Genomic DNA, 13481 nt, shown 5'->3' on the forward strand with positions numbered 1-13481 from the left:
ATATATATATATATATATATAATTATTATGCAGTTACAGCCAGCGGGAATCCAGGCTTCGTCCGGACAGCATTCTTGTAATGTGCGGAGAAGAGCAATTAATTACACAACGTTTTAATATGAAGAGATGCTCTTTGGTTTTCAACTGCAATAACAAATATTCTCACTCACAGAAGACGAATGCAGCTAAAGTTTACAGTCTCTCAGAGAATGGCTCGTCACCCCACGGAAGAGAGGGGCGGGATGAGCAGAGCTCATTAGCACTCATTAGCATTTAAAGCGGCATGCAACAAAACAGCTTGCTCTCAAAAGAGCTGTTTTTGGCAAGGTAAAAAGGGTGTTGTTTTACACGACCATTGAGAAATTTTAACCAAAGTATGTTACAGACTTTTCATCAAGACCCTAAAGAATCATATCAACTTGTGGCAAATGGGCATCCGATGACCACTTTAAGTCAGAGTCAAACCTGAGAACAGGGTAGGTTGAGTCTGAAGGTGCGTCCAGTTGACTATAAGTGTGTTGTGATGTGGACTTCAAAGGATATTCTGCCATATTATGTGAGATTCCATTCTGAAGGAAACATACATAAAATTTTGAAGGGCATTGACATAGGAAACAAGGGAACATCGATACATCACTTCACAGGAAGTCGAGAGGGAATTTAACCACCAGTCATTATGCATCACTCCAGTACTAAACAAGTTTGAATAAAATAAACCCACTGAAAAAGAGTCTAGACCTCAGCGGTTTTTTGTGTTTAATTAGTCCCAGGTGTGGTTTGTATGCAAATGTTTTGCTAGTATAAAGTGCACAAGATGTGACAGTTAAAATGCAGCTATCATGATTATGGTTAAATAAATACACAGCTGATAGAACCAAATTATGTTTATTTTCATATTAAACATCAACAACAGGCATTTATAACTCAAGTTTAATGTTTTCAAATGACAATTTACATATAAATCAATCAATGATAATGTAATACTTATATAAATACACATTGATGTATTATATACACGTATGGTATTTACAGAAGTATATTATGTCATTATACATTAAACTCCTATAATATGCATGAAACAAGTGTCATCTATGTTTGATGACGTTGCAGGATGTTATGAATAAATGCTTTTTATTCAATGACCACTTTAGTAGCAGTATCAGATTTGATCTAAATGAATTCCTTCCCTAATTTATATGCATGTTGCTCCAACTACACCACATCACAAGCCTTATTTCAGAGTGCTTTGTGATATAAACATCCTGATCACATGACCTTGTGTGAAACTCATCCTGACTACAGACACTTCTGAGATCCTAATCTGGTCTGAAACGCTGCATAAAATCACAGACGGACTATATTAGTAATTGTAACTCAGATGTCATTTAGAAAACAAATCTCACTTGTTCGTGCACTCACAGATGTGTAACCATAAATAAAATAAATAAAATAGCCTCATTCGACCAGGCAGATGTCGTTGTCATTGAGACATTTGAAAGAAACCTCCTTCACTTTTATTCCTGCTCTCATTTGTTCATCTATTCATCTTCCATCACAACATCTTTTGCGAGGCGGAAGATGTTTTAGAAAGCACCCGTGGTAGATAGCAGATGACACAAACCATCTGTTGCCCCCTGCTGTGTGGACTGGATGTGATGTCGTCACAGTTGGACAGGTATCAAAGTGGTGTCTTTTCTGCTGGCTGGCATCTGCCTGGGCAAGATGCTCTGGGTGAGTTTCAGTGAACTTTCTGGAACTTTGCAAAGAGTTGCCTTCCTCTTTTTTTTTGGCCATCCTGGAATGTCATCAATAACTGTTCACAACTGTTGTCACTTAGAGATCCACCTAGATGACAAAAACGGTGGCATTTCCTTCACTCTCTCTCTCTCTTTCTCTCTCTGTCACTCACACACACACACACAAACTCTCAGGCTCTAAATCTCTCTTGTGCACTCAGTTGCATTTCTCTCTAACATTCTTTGTTCCTGTCACATCTCAGGTATGGAATCTTCAAATATTCATGAAGTTCTGGAATTATTGATGCAGAGCGTGAGTGTTTCCCGTGGGAGGGCTTCTGTGTTTTATGGGTTTCATTTAAACAGCCTGTTTTTCCGGTTGGTATGAAATGCCAGAGAGTGTGAAAGTATGTGTATTAGACTGAGTATTTGTGTGTTTGTCCACTGAGAAACAAGGTCTTGCAAGACAGTTTATGAGATTCCATCTGCAGTCATTTCAGCGGAATTAAACAACCACGAACAAGCAACTGAAGGAAAATCCATGTCCACCGTTGCTCAGGGGTTTTGAACCAATGAGAGTGTAGAGTAGATGAGACAGAAAGGAAGGTCATGCATACAGGAACTTATTAAGAGCTTTTAGCTTAATGGAGTCAAGTTACATAAACATATGCATTTTACACAACCCAACACTGAAAAACAACAATTCATAAATCACCTAAAGACTGCATAAACACTGAATTAAATGTCACTGTGCTTAACCTAAACATTGCTTGGGCGTTAAACATATGTTCAAGTTCCCTCCATAATGACAATAGTTCCTGATTAATTCATGCATGCATGACCACAGTGGCAAACTGCACTGAACCGAAACATCGTCTGAACGCTAATGTAAACGTCGCTGCACTGAACCTAAACATCGTCTGTTAACATAAACATCACTGCTCTGAACCTAAACACATTCAGAACGCTAATGTAAATGTCGCTGCACTGAACCTTAACATCGTCTGAACGCTAATGTAAACGTCACTGCACTGAACCTAAACATCATCTGAACGCTAATGTAAACGTCACTGCACTGAACCTAAACATCGTCTGTTAACATAAACATCACTGCACTGAACCTAAACACATTCAGAACGCTAATGTAAATGTCGCTGCACTGAACCTTAACATCAGCAGAATGCTAACGTAAACGTTGCTGCACTGAACCTAAACATATTCTGAAGGCTAACATAAATGTTGCTGCACTGAACCTAAACATTGTCTAAACGCTAATGCAAACGTCACTGCACTGAAACAAAACTTCTGAATGCTAATGTAAACGTCACTGTACTGAACCTAAACATCATCTGAACACTAACATAAATGTTGCTGCACTGTCTGAACCTAAACATTGTCTGAACGTTAACATAAACAGTACTGCACTGAATCTAAACAGTCTGAATGCTAATATAAATGTCATTGCTCATAACTTAAACACTGTTTGAACACTAACATAAACGCCACTGTACTGAACCTAAATGTCACTGTGCTGCACTTAAACATTATCTGAGCGCTATCCTAACATCACTGCAGTAAGCTCAAACTTAAATACCTAAACTTTTAATAACCTTCAGCACATTTCACTCTCAAAGAACTTTGCTCAATATCATTGGTAACCACTTGCATCTATCTAATTTTGAAAATGACACAGTAGTAATACCAAACAATTGCATTATGCTGTTGGAGTTTAGTGCCCTGTGAATAATGTAAAATGTAATTGAGGCAGTGGTATTCACAGTGCCCAGTGTGTGTATGTGTAACTGAGAGAATGAGAATGAATTCCTCGAAACAAACAAGCACACCAGTGCCACTTTACCTATTTGTGTCTGAAATTTCCTCTCCTCCCCACTCATCCTACCCCTCCTGTCCTGCATGATCTGACTTTTACATGCACTGCATATGAAGCAGTATTGATTTAGCTCTCTTTCTCTCCTCTTCTCCTTACTTCCTGCTCCTCTCTCTGTTTGACGCATGATTTGCTGTGATATTGCTATCTCTCTTTCCTCTCTTATTCCTTCCATCTTTTGTTCAGTGTGCATAAAGGCTATTGACAGCCAATGTCTGCCCACTCTTCAACATGGAGCCCTGAGCCACAGATCCTGCTGTTCTCTACATGGCTGTGAGCTGTGCTTCGTCAACTCGACCTTCTGCATGCACAGTGCTCTAGTGAATGAGGCCTGCCATTTCTAGGCTGTGAATGTGTTTTCTAAAGTTGTCATTGCTTTACATGTTTTACACTTGTGAAACTGCTGGGAGTGTTTAAAGGTGTGTAATTTTTGTGCCACCAAACGGATGTGCAAAAATAATGACAATGTTTTAGTGCAATGTTTTCTTGACTTGTCAGTGCTTTTTAGTGAGTTGTCTGTGCATTTTTAGCTTGAATATAAGAAAGCATTTTGGGTATACACAATATATCTGTGCCATATCAATAAATCTAATATTATAGTGTTTTTTTAATAGATTATTGATACTTTTACGTATTTAATTGTACATTCTCATTTACACTATTTTTACCTTTAGATTACCTATCATCTAACACTCACATAAAGTTAACCTTAAAAAAGTAGTAGCTGTTATAATAATTTAATAATGTTGTTAAAATTAGTATAGCAAATCTCAAAATGAATTTGAGATTGAATTTTTCGTATTGTACAATAATATTATATAATTTTATTATTGGAATTTTAATGTCAGCACATCCCTAAAGTATTGAAAATAAACTGCACAAATCACCTCTAAAGAAAGCATGAAATCAAAATTGATCCTACTTACTTTTATAATACATGTCTAGGGTGTTCATCAGTGCATGTTACTGTATAACTGTTTTTGTATAATTTATAACTTAGTATAAGTGCAATAACTTTCTCTGCCTAATGTTTTCACGATCCAATCATATCCCAGTGGATGAAATGAAGTCCTTGTGAACATTATTTTCCAATAAAAATTCTGTTTCTTTCAGGTTCATGTCACATTACGGATATGCTGCAAATGTCATTACGTTGCCATATAATTTTATGCATGTACATAAATGCATGCACATAAATGCATAGAAATGATAAATGGACACATTCTGATACATAATTTCAAGGCACTGACGACCGCAGCCACATGCACGTCTTCTATTAGCTATAATCAGCATGTTATTCCTCTTTTCTCTGCATACACACACGCGGCACACCACAGTCTCATAATCACTTTAATTGGAGACAGCAGAAAGGAGGTAATTTGGCAGAGAGCGGAAGAGGAGAGAAAAAAGATAAAAAGAGCAGGACTGAAGAGCTGTGTTTACTGAGCTACTGATGACTGGCTTTTGGCTGCTGTTTTTTGTTGATGTGTTTTCAGTATTGCCTTTGGGGTTGAATAGAGGTTAATTCTGTCATTTAAAAGCAAGGCTCAACCTTTAGCACACACATGTGCCGTAAACTGCCATTTTAATGCAGGTTTGTTGACATGCAAAGGTTTTTTTTTGCATGTACTGTCCTTAAAATTGGGATTTTCTTACAATTATTGGATTTAAATATGAATACAAATACAGCATTTAAAATATGATGCATTTAGCATCACTTTGTTCATTCCTTTCCTCCCCCTCTAGAAAAAAAAAATGAAGGGGTTTAACCTAAGTGCTTATGTGCCCTCTGGTGCATGTTTCTATTCAGAATAGCAATGTTGTACAGTGCAGATCTAAGTAAGTATGTGTGTGTATGTGAGTACCATTATGTATAGCATTTCCCCTTCCTATTACATGTGGTCACATATGTATGCACACACACATGGGGGGATGGTGCATTAAATGTGTATTTGAACAGTAGTGGGCTGAAGCATCACATCACATCCTACACTTTTTGGGCTGATAGTCATGCTGCAGGAAGACTGCCTGCTGTTTGGGCTGGATGGGGAGGGCTTTTACTCACCGGACTCGCCTCCATGCAGTAAGTTTTGACCAGAGTGTTTCTGGATCGGGTCCAAGAGCTTTGAGAAGTGGCTGGAAGTTTAGCTTCTTGGTTTGTGCTGGAATGTGAAATACTGTTTTAATTCATAGAGGAACTTTAAAGCAGACAGCAGCTTTCTTCTCTCTGTCTGCTGTGCAGATTAGATTGTGTTGTGTTTGGATTGCGAGACAAAGAATTGAAAAGCTTTTGTCTTTTTCTTAATTGTTTGCACACATCATTAGCAGGCCTGAGATAAATGTTGTGCTCTATGGCATTTTCCCTGTGTGTGAGTATGTTTGTGTGAGTGTGTGTGTGTGTGTGGCATAGCTTGCATATCTGATGCAATATAAAACCTTTTTAAGGGAGTGTTGAGATAAAAATAGAAAGCTCTCTGAGTTGGAATTTTAGAAGGAGATTATGACTGTAATTGTGGGATACATTCACCAGTGAAAAGATATGTTAATAATTTATTAAAACTATAAAATAAAATTCCGTTTTATTTTATATATAAAATAATGTTATTTATATATTATAATGGAAACACATGAAGCAGGGGGGCGATCTGTCACACCCCTGTGGACTGTCGATTGTGGTTTCTCCCTCTGTGTCCTTATTTGGTGGTTCCTGTTGTCATTATTAGTTAATCACCTCTTTGTGCTCACCTGTCTGCCCCTCGTTATCTGCCCTATATTAGTTCCTGTCTCCTGTATTCTAGTTTGTCGGTTATAATGTTACCCTGTGTGATGTCTACCCTGTCTGGATCTCCTGTTGTTTCTTGATAAAATATCCGTTTCTTCGTCGTCCTGCCTGATCTCTCAACACCCTGACCGTGTCAGTATTTAGCTTGTTCCTTATTAGCCTTTATGACAACAGCACTCAAGCTCCTTGAACTCCAAAAGTTTATGCTATTTTTGATTATTATGTTCTCCAGCATGGTTTGAGATGATCCAAAGAGCATCTTGAGCTTCAGTGGAAGGAAAGAACATCTCACCATCTGTAAAAATAGTCACATGATCATTGTAACTAATTTACTTATTTTATCAGTGCAGGAATAGTGGAGAATCACTTAGGAATAGTCCAGAATCCGGAATATATCTTACTTAAGTTATGTTTCTTTTTTTTAAACTAGGTTTTAAAAGAAAAAATATTTTCAGATTTTCATTGGTGTCAATCTCTCCACTGTGTATGTGCTATTGATTTAAAAAAAAAAAAACCAATTTGAAGAAACTATAATAGTATAAAACAGTAACTTCTCTATAAAACTAGAGGCAACTCAACCTTTAAATTGTTATTTATTGAATCTAATGTGCTTTATTTTAAGAATGGCTAGTTAAGAGGAAATTAAATGTGTGCAGCAGTGAGGAATGATGAGGAGAGATGGAGTAGGTTTCTCACTACAGGCGCTCCAGCTGATGTCTTTTGATGCCGGCACTTTCCTCTTTCATATTATGCTCTGTGGCCTTTGACAGCACAGGCCAATTAGTGCAGCACATCAGAAGAGCATGCCAGAGCCAAACTACCATGGGAAACCACGAAGCAATCCACTATTCGTATCGAGCCGCAGTCTTTGCATATGTAAAAGTGGTTACTGTAGGCCTGTTTAGAATAAGATTTATATTAAATAGCCAGAGGTCATGTACTGTAAGCTTTAAAATGCATGCACCCTGTAAACTCATGTTTTTCTGAACTGTATGGTGAACTTTTCTCATTGTACCAGGTGTTGCAGAGCAGGTAATTTACTTGACAGCCACTGTGGCATATTGTAAATGCATTCATTACGCATTAAAAATAACCAAGCGTTGTTGGAGGCCCTGTTGGATCCCATGATTTGAAGTGGTTTAAGCTAACTTTTTCATCTGAATGGTGTTGTCTTCCTCTCATGTGCTCTGCTCTGCAGTCTATCCAGATTGTGAGGAATGAGTCACACGCAGCAATCAGTGGCAGGAAACATACTGGTCATGACTTTCAGAGAGCATTAGTGAGCGCAGGAAGGCTTAGCTAATGTTCCTCCACCTAAATTCTCTTCCCCTGGGACTTTTGTGTTTTGTATGATTGGAGGGAAGCTAATACGGATTGCCGTGAGCTAATCAGGTGTGGATTTGATGTCATTTTAAAAGATTTTCAAATTTCTTGAAATTGAGTCATTCAGTGTATAGTAATGTGGCACGTTGTGTTAAAATTGTACAATGCACTTTTCTGAGAAAAATAAACAAACACACAAAAACATAAATTCAAAAAGTTCTATATAAATAAATATACATAAATATAAATTATAAATAAAATATATATGAATGAATGAATATATATGTATATACAGGTACATCTAAAAAAATTAGAATATCATGAAAAAGGTCAATATTGTTTGTCACTCATTTCAGAAAGTGAAACCCATATATTATATAGATTCATTACACTCAAGGCTGCGGTTATCCCTTTTGCTGGCACTTTACAAACGTAACATCTTCCAATAAGGCCGATCGTTACAGCCTAGTAAACCAAACTGAGAGACCATTTAAAGGCTCAGGAAACCTTTGCAGGTGTTTTGAGGTAATTAGCTGATTAGGGTGTGACACCATGACTTTCCAAGTATACTGTAGATGAATATGATTTTTTTTGACACACACATTCATTATATACAATATTTTTCTATATATTTACAATACATTTCAAAAACTGGGGGTCAGTAAGATTTTTAGAAATAAAAAAATTTATTAATTAATGTTGTTCATCACGGATGCATTAAATTCAAAAGTGGCAGTAAATACATTTATAATGTTACAAAATATTTTTAGAAATAAGAAAAGAAATAAATTAATTTTGTTCATTAAGGATGCCTTAAATTCAAAAGTGGCAGTAAATACATTTATAATGTTACAAAGTATTTCTGTTTTAAAATAAATGCAGTTCTTTTGAACTTTCTATTCACCAAAAAATCCTGAAAAAATCACTTTCCATAAAAATGTTAAGCAAATCAGCATATTAGAATGATTTCTGAAGGATCATGTGACACTGACGACTGGAGTAATGATGCGGAAAATTCACAGGAATAAATTATATTTTAAAATATATTCAAAGTGAAAACAGTTATTTTAAATTACTTTAATAATATTCCATAATATCACTGTTTTTACAGTGAGAAAAAAAAAACTTCTAACAAAACATTTTTTTACCAACCCCAAACTTTTGAATGGTATATAATATTATGTCTTATTATTATATAACATAATAAAAATGATTTAATAGTGATCTTTTTTTTAACAGTGTACACTGATATCTGCATCATTATTTAAATACATTTTTATTTATGCATTAATTTTATGATGTATAAAATGTATTATTTTATGGTTGTGGTTTAATCTATTTCACCATCTGAATCCAAACAGCACATAAAACAGAAGTTGCTGTGGTTTGTTGCTTTAGTCTGTCAGTCTGACGGTCTCTTGTATTGTGGGTGGTACTTGGCCAGAATAATTTGGACCAGATCTTCTGCCATTTAGTGAAAAATTTGGCGAGGCGAGACTGTGCAGCTCATAAGACTTTATTTGCACACTCGGTCTGATATATCCTTCTCTAACTCACTCCTTACATGATTATTGTTTATATATTGTGTTAAGATAGCCTATTGGTTGTTGATTGTTTATCCTACAGATATCACACAACAAACCTGATCTATAACATCAGACTAAAGCTATAAATTGTTTATGTCAGATTAAAGGTTTCAAGGTCGAAAAAGATTCATCAACTTTCTACGAACTCTTTTCAGCATATTGAGTCATGAAGTATGTCACAGTGCTAAACTGTTCAGCATCTATCTATAGCCGTGCGTGCGCTGTTCTGTGTGAACGACAGCTGGGGAAAATTAACAAGCACTCTAAAATCAAAAGACCCCATCCATCTTTTCTCCTCAGTCGCATTTTTTCTCTTCCTCTTTTCCGCTCCTCTGCCATTCTCAGGCTGAGTGACAGATTGAAAAGATGCAGAGATTACTTATTCTTTGTCCCCAAAGTGAACAAAAAACAAAGCAAAGGAGGAGAAGGAAAATGAAAGCAGCGATATTTGGTTTAGGGGAGGAGGGAGAAGGCAGAAGTATGTGTGATAGAGATAAGCACAGTAGAGACAGAGAGGGTGATGGGGTCTTTCTCAATATAAAGATACCACCTACTAAAAAGAGAGGGAGAGAGGGAGAGAGGGAGAAAGAGTGAGTGGAAGAAGAAAGAAAGAATCGATCAGATACACGTGTTTATTTTAACAAATCCCAACCTTAAATCACTTCCACTGCTGTGATCTAACTTATTTTTTTTTCTTTTACAGTGGACACGAAAACATCTTTTGATATTGAATTGACCCAGAAATGTCTTTGAGTCATATAGACACAGACTGAGTGCAATCCATTTTTAATCACTTGTACGGTGCATATCTGACTTAAATGTTCACTTATTATTTTTGCCCTCTCAGGTCTCCAAAAGAGTCATAACGTAGTTTAACATGCCCACTGTCCAACTTCTCTCAGTTAGGTAGATTGTGTTTGCTACTATACCTAAAAAGGGATAGTTCACAAAAAATTGAAAGTTCTGTCGCCATTTACTGACCCTCATGTCATTCCAAACCTGTATGAATTTGAATTTGGAGCACAAAAAAGAGCACAAAATATTTTGAAGAATGTTGGTGACAGGACAACATTGGACCCCATTGACTTTCATTATATGGACACACATTTTTCTTTCTGAAATTTCAGGCTGGGAACATCGTAAGGGTGAGTAAATGATGACAGAATTTTATTTTTTTGGGTGAACTATCCATTTAAATCTATATGTAAATGGTCTCTGTTGTGATTGGCTAACCTGCATTAATTCCTGCATTACATTGTGAAAGAAAAAAAAAAATCCATGCTGATACGTACTGCCCAACTTTTTAGTCAAATTGAGATTCACTTGATGGTTTCAAGATGGTTGAGTGACACATTTTTGCAGTTAAATTTTCATAAATGGTAGGGATGAGGCTTTGGATTGTTTGGTGTACTAGTACTTCAGGATGTTTTAATTCAAAAGAGCAAGGGAAATCCTGATTTACATGATATGCCTCCCTTTGAAAAGTGGTTGAAATCACTTGAGGAAGGAGAACAAAAGATGCTGTGAGTTGAAGGGCGAGTGAAGGATGGCTCTTGAGAAAGATTGCACTCTTCCTGTCCCACTGAGAGTGCAATCATTCGATCTTTACATCATACATACTGTGACTCTCCCATCTGAACCTCCATTACGTTTTTATTCATTCCCCTCTCTAACAGATTCACATTTTCACTTGATCCCTGTGCATGGCCCATGACAGAATGCTTGGCACTGTGATATTTGCATTGTGTATTCAAAATGCCTCAAACATTTGTCCACCTCTACATGGAGCTGCTCTTTAAGATCTTTGTTTGTGCAGATCTTAAGTGTTGTTGAAAGAGCTGCTATTTGCATTGCGAGGTGCACTGGTGCTGTCCATGGTACTGATAAACTGGGCCAACCTGGTGCTGTCCTTGGTGCTGAAAATTATGCTGACTCCTCTGTTACCATAAATGCTTGCGTTTACTGCATATTATGCATTGTTGCTGTCTAAAATGATACAGACCGTGTTGGTTGCAGCAATGCTGTTCTGAGAGCATGTGATTAATGTAAATCTTACAGCATCTTGGTGTTGATGAGCTGCATTGCTTCTTATTTAACATTGTGTGCAGTCATCCGCAGCATATCTCGCTGCTGCCTCATTCCCTTCATCTCTTAGACATTTAAATTTTTACATCAACATTGATGCTTAAGTGTGTTGGAAGAGGTCAGTCTTGGTTTCTGCTGACTGAGCCTTCCTGATAAATGACTGTTGAGGCAAATGTTCATTTTAAAGTGTTCCTTTACTGCCAAAAGCATTCAGAATAAGTCTCTTTAATCATGTGTGTGTAAATGTATTGTTGATGCATAAATGCCCAGTATTTTCTTTATAAATAACATAAATTAATCAAATAATAATCAAAAAATGAATTGTGTACTTAATGGTATATATATGATATTTCATACACCAAAAGTTTTGTTAACACATTTTTTTTAATAATAATTAATAAATAGATAATAAATAATAATTAATAAAATATATAATGATATATATCCCACCTACATATATAAATATATATATTTATATATTTAGGTGTGTATATGTCAAAAATAATAATTTAATAATAAAACAATATAATTTAATAATTATATATATATATATATATGTGTGTGTGTATATATATTATTCGTAATTAAATTAATTTAAAAATAGTATTTAAATAAATTACTTAAAATAATAAAGTTTTGTTTTTGGGGTAAGAGTAGGGTTAGTCTGTAGTTATTATAAGTAGCTATAAAAATAAATATAAGACCAGTAGAAGTCTATAGTATGTCTTGATTTAGCTAGATGTGTGTCTCTGTGTGTCTCTCTGCCCTCTTTCCTCTATCTGATGAGGATCTCTCATCTCTTCCGCTCCATGATCAACCGGTCTAATCAAATCACCGTGGACACGCTACCTTCCCCTCTTCCTCCTCTCTTTCTCCACTCTTCATACTCTCTCTCTTTCACTGCATCCAGCTTCTTCTTCCTTTCTCCCTCTCTTGTTCTGAATCTGGGTCATCCACTAGCATGACGGACAGTCTCCCATTATCACCCTCTCCACTTCTCCCCTAAAGCAAGAGAAGGAAATAAGAGAGGGAAAGCAGGTGAGAGAGGGCTAAGGGATGAGAGAAAGTCACAGAGAGTGCCCTGTTTGTCTGAGCGCACGCTCTGATTGGCTGCTCGTCCCGCTGGTGTCACATTCTGCCCTCTTCACATGTTCACGCATCGGCAGCATCCTCACACGAGTGTAACACTCTAATGCACGCTCACACACACACACACACACACACACACTCACACAGACTCATGAGTGCTGCCGGACACCGCTGGAATAATGGCTTCTTTACACTGGATTCCTTCAGCCTGTCCTCTTCTAAAGCTAACGGACTAACCATCGTCCTTGTCGGTTCAGATGAGTAAGTGACAGCGCAGTCTTCTTCAAAGATGCCTGTTTCTTACGTGCTCTTCTGTATGTGTGTGTGCTTAGAGATGCATTCTGTTACGTCAAGCTGACAAGCATGTGGTCAAGCTCTTAGATATGCTTTTGCATATAAGCTTGTAGTTGTGCTTTTTTTAACATCATCTTATCTTTCCGTCAGTCGTTCATCTGACAGTGTCACTCATCCTCAATCCTTTTATTGTTTTCTGACTCTCGATTTGGCTAGCAATCATATCTCAACTCATCTTATATTGTTATCTTTTTATTAATTTTTTGCACTCCCTCTTATTTTTTATTTGTCTCTGTTATTATTAGTAGTAATATTATTAATAATAATAATAATAATGATGATGATTACAGAGAAATAAAAATAAAGAAATTATAATAATTAGTTATTTTTATTTCCCTGTAATTAAATTGTAATTCCCATTCCCTGTAATTCCCATTAGTATATTAATGATTTATGACACACATTTATATAAATAAATAATAGTTGTTTTTATTATTTTAATTATATTTTTTTTATTTCACTGTATTAATATATTAATGATATATATACACTATACACACACACACTTTGTAATTATTATTATTACTTTGGTTAAACTTTATTTTAAGATGTTATTGTTACAATTATACAAATCAGTAATATTAATTAACAAATAATAGTAACATTATAGAGTTAGGGTTTTATTTAGGATTAGTTAG

The 13481-nt window shown here is 36.1% G+C and overlaps 1 protein-coding gene across 2 annotated transcripts in view; it reads left to right on the forward strand.

Moving 5' to 3' along the window:
- The window catches only part of srcin1a (SRC kinase signaling inhibitor 1a), a 115236-nt gene that overhangs the window by 16147 nt on the left and 85608 nt on the right, over positions 1 to 13481 (forward strand). Inside the window, exon 1 of one of the 2 annotated variants that reach the window (XM_016529503.1) lies at positions 12702 to 12750. The exons of the other annotated variant lie outside the window; for it this stretch is intronic. Within the exon in view, the coding sequence (XP_016384989.1) occupies positions 12747 to 12750 (4 nt within the window). The 5' untranslated portion in view covers positions 12702 to 12746. Of the gene's footprint in view, positions 1 to 12701; positions 12751 to 13481 lie in introns of those variants that run through there. 2 annotated transcript variants of the gene reach the window in all.

The sequence above is a fragment of the Sinocyclocheilus rhinocerous genome, unplaced genomic scaffold (genome assembly GCF_001515625.1).
Source record: "Sinocyclocheilus rhinocerous isolate Xijiao unplaced genomic scaffold, SAMN03320098_v1.1 scaffold481, whole genome shotgun sequence".
Taxonomy (NCBI): Eukaryota; Metazoa; Chordata; class Actinopteri; order Cypriniformes; family Cyprinidae; genus Sinocyclocheilus; species Sinocyclocheilus rhinocerous.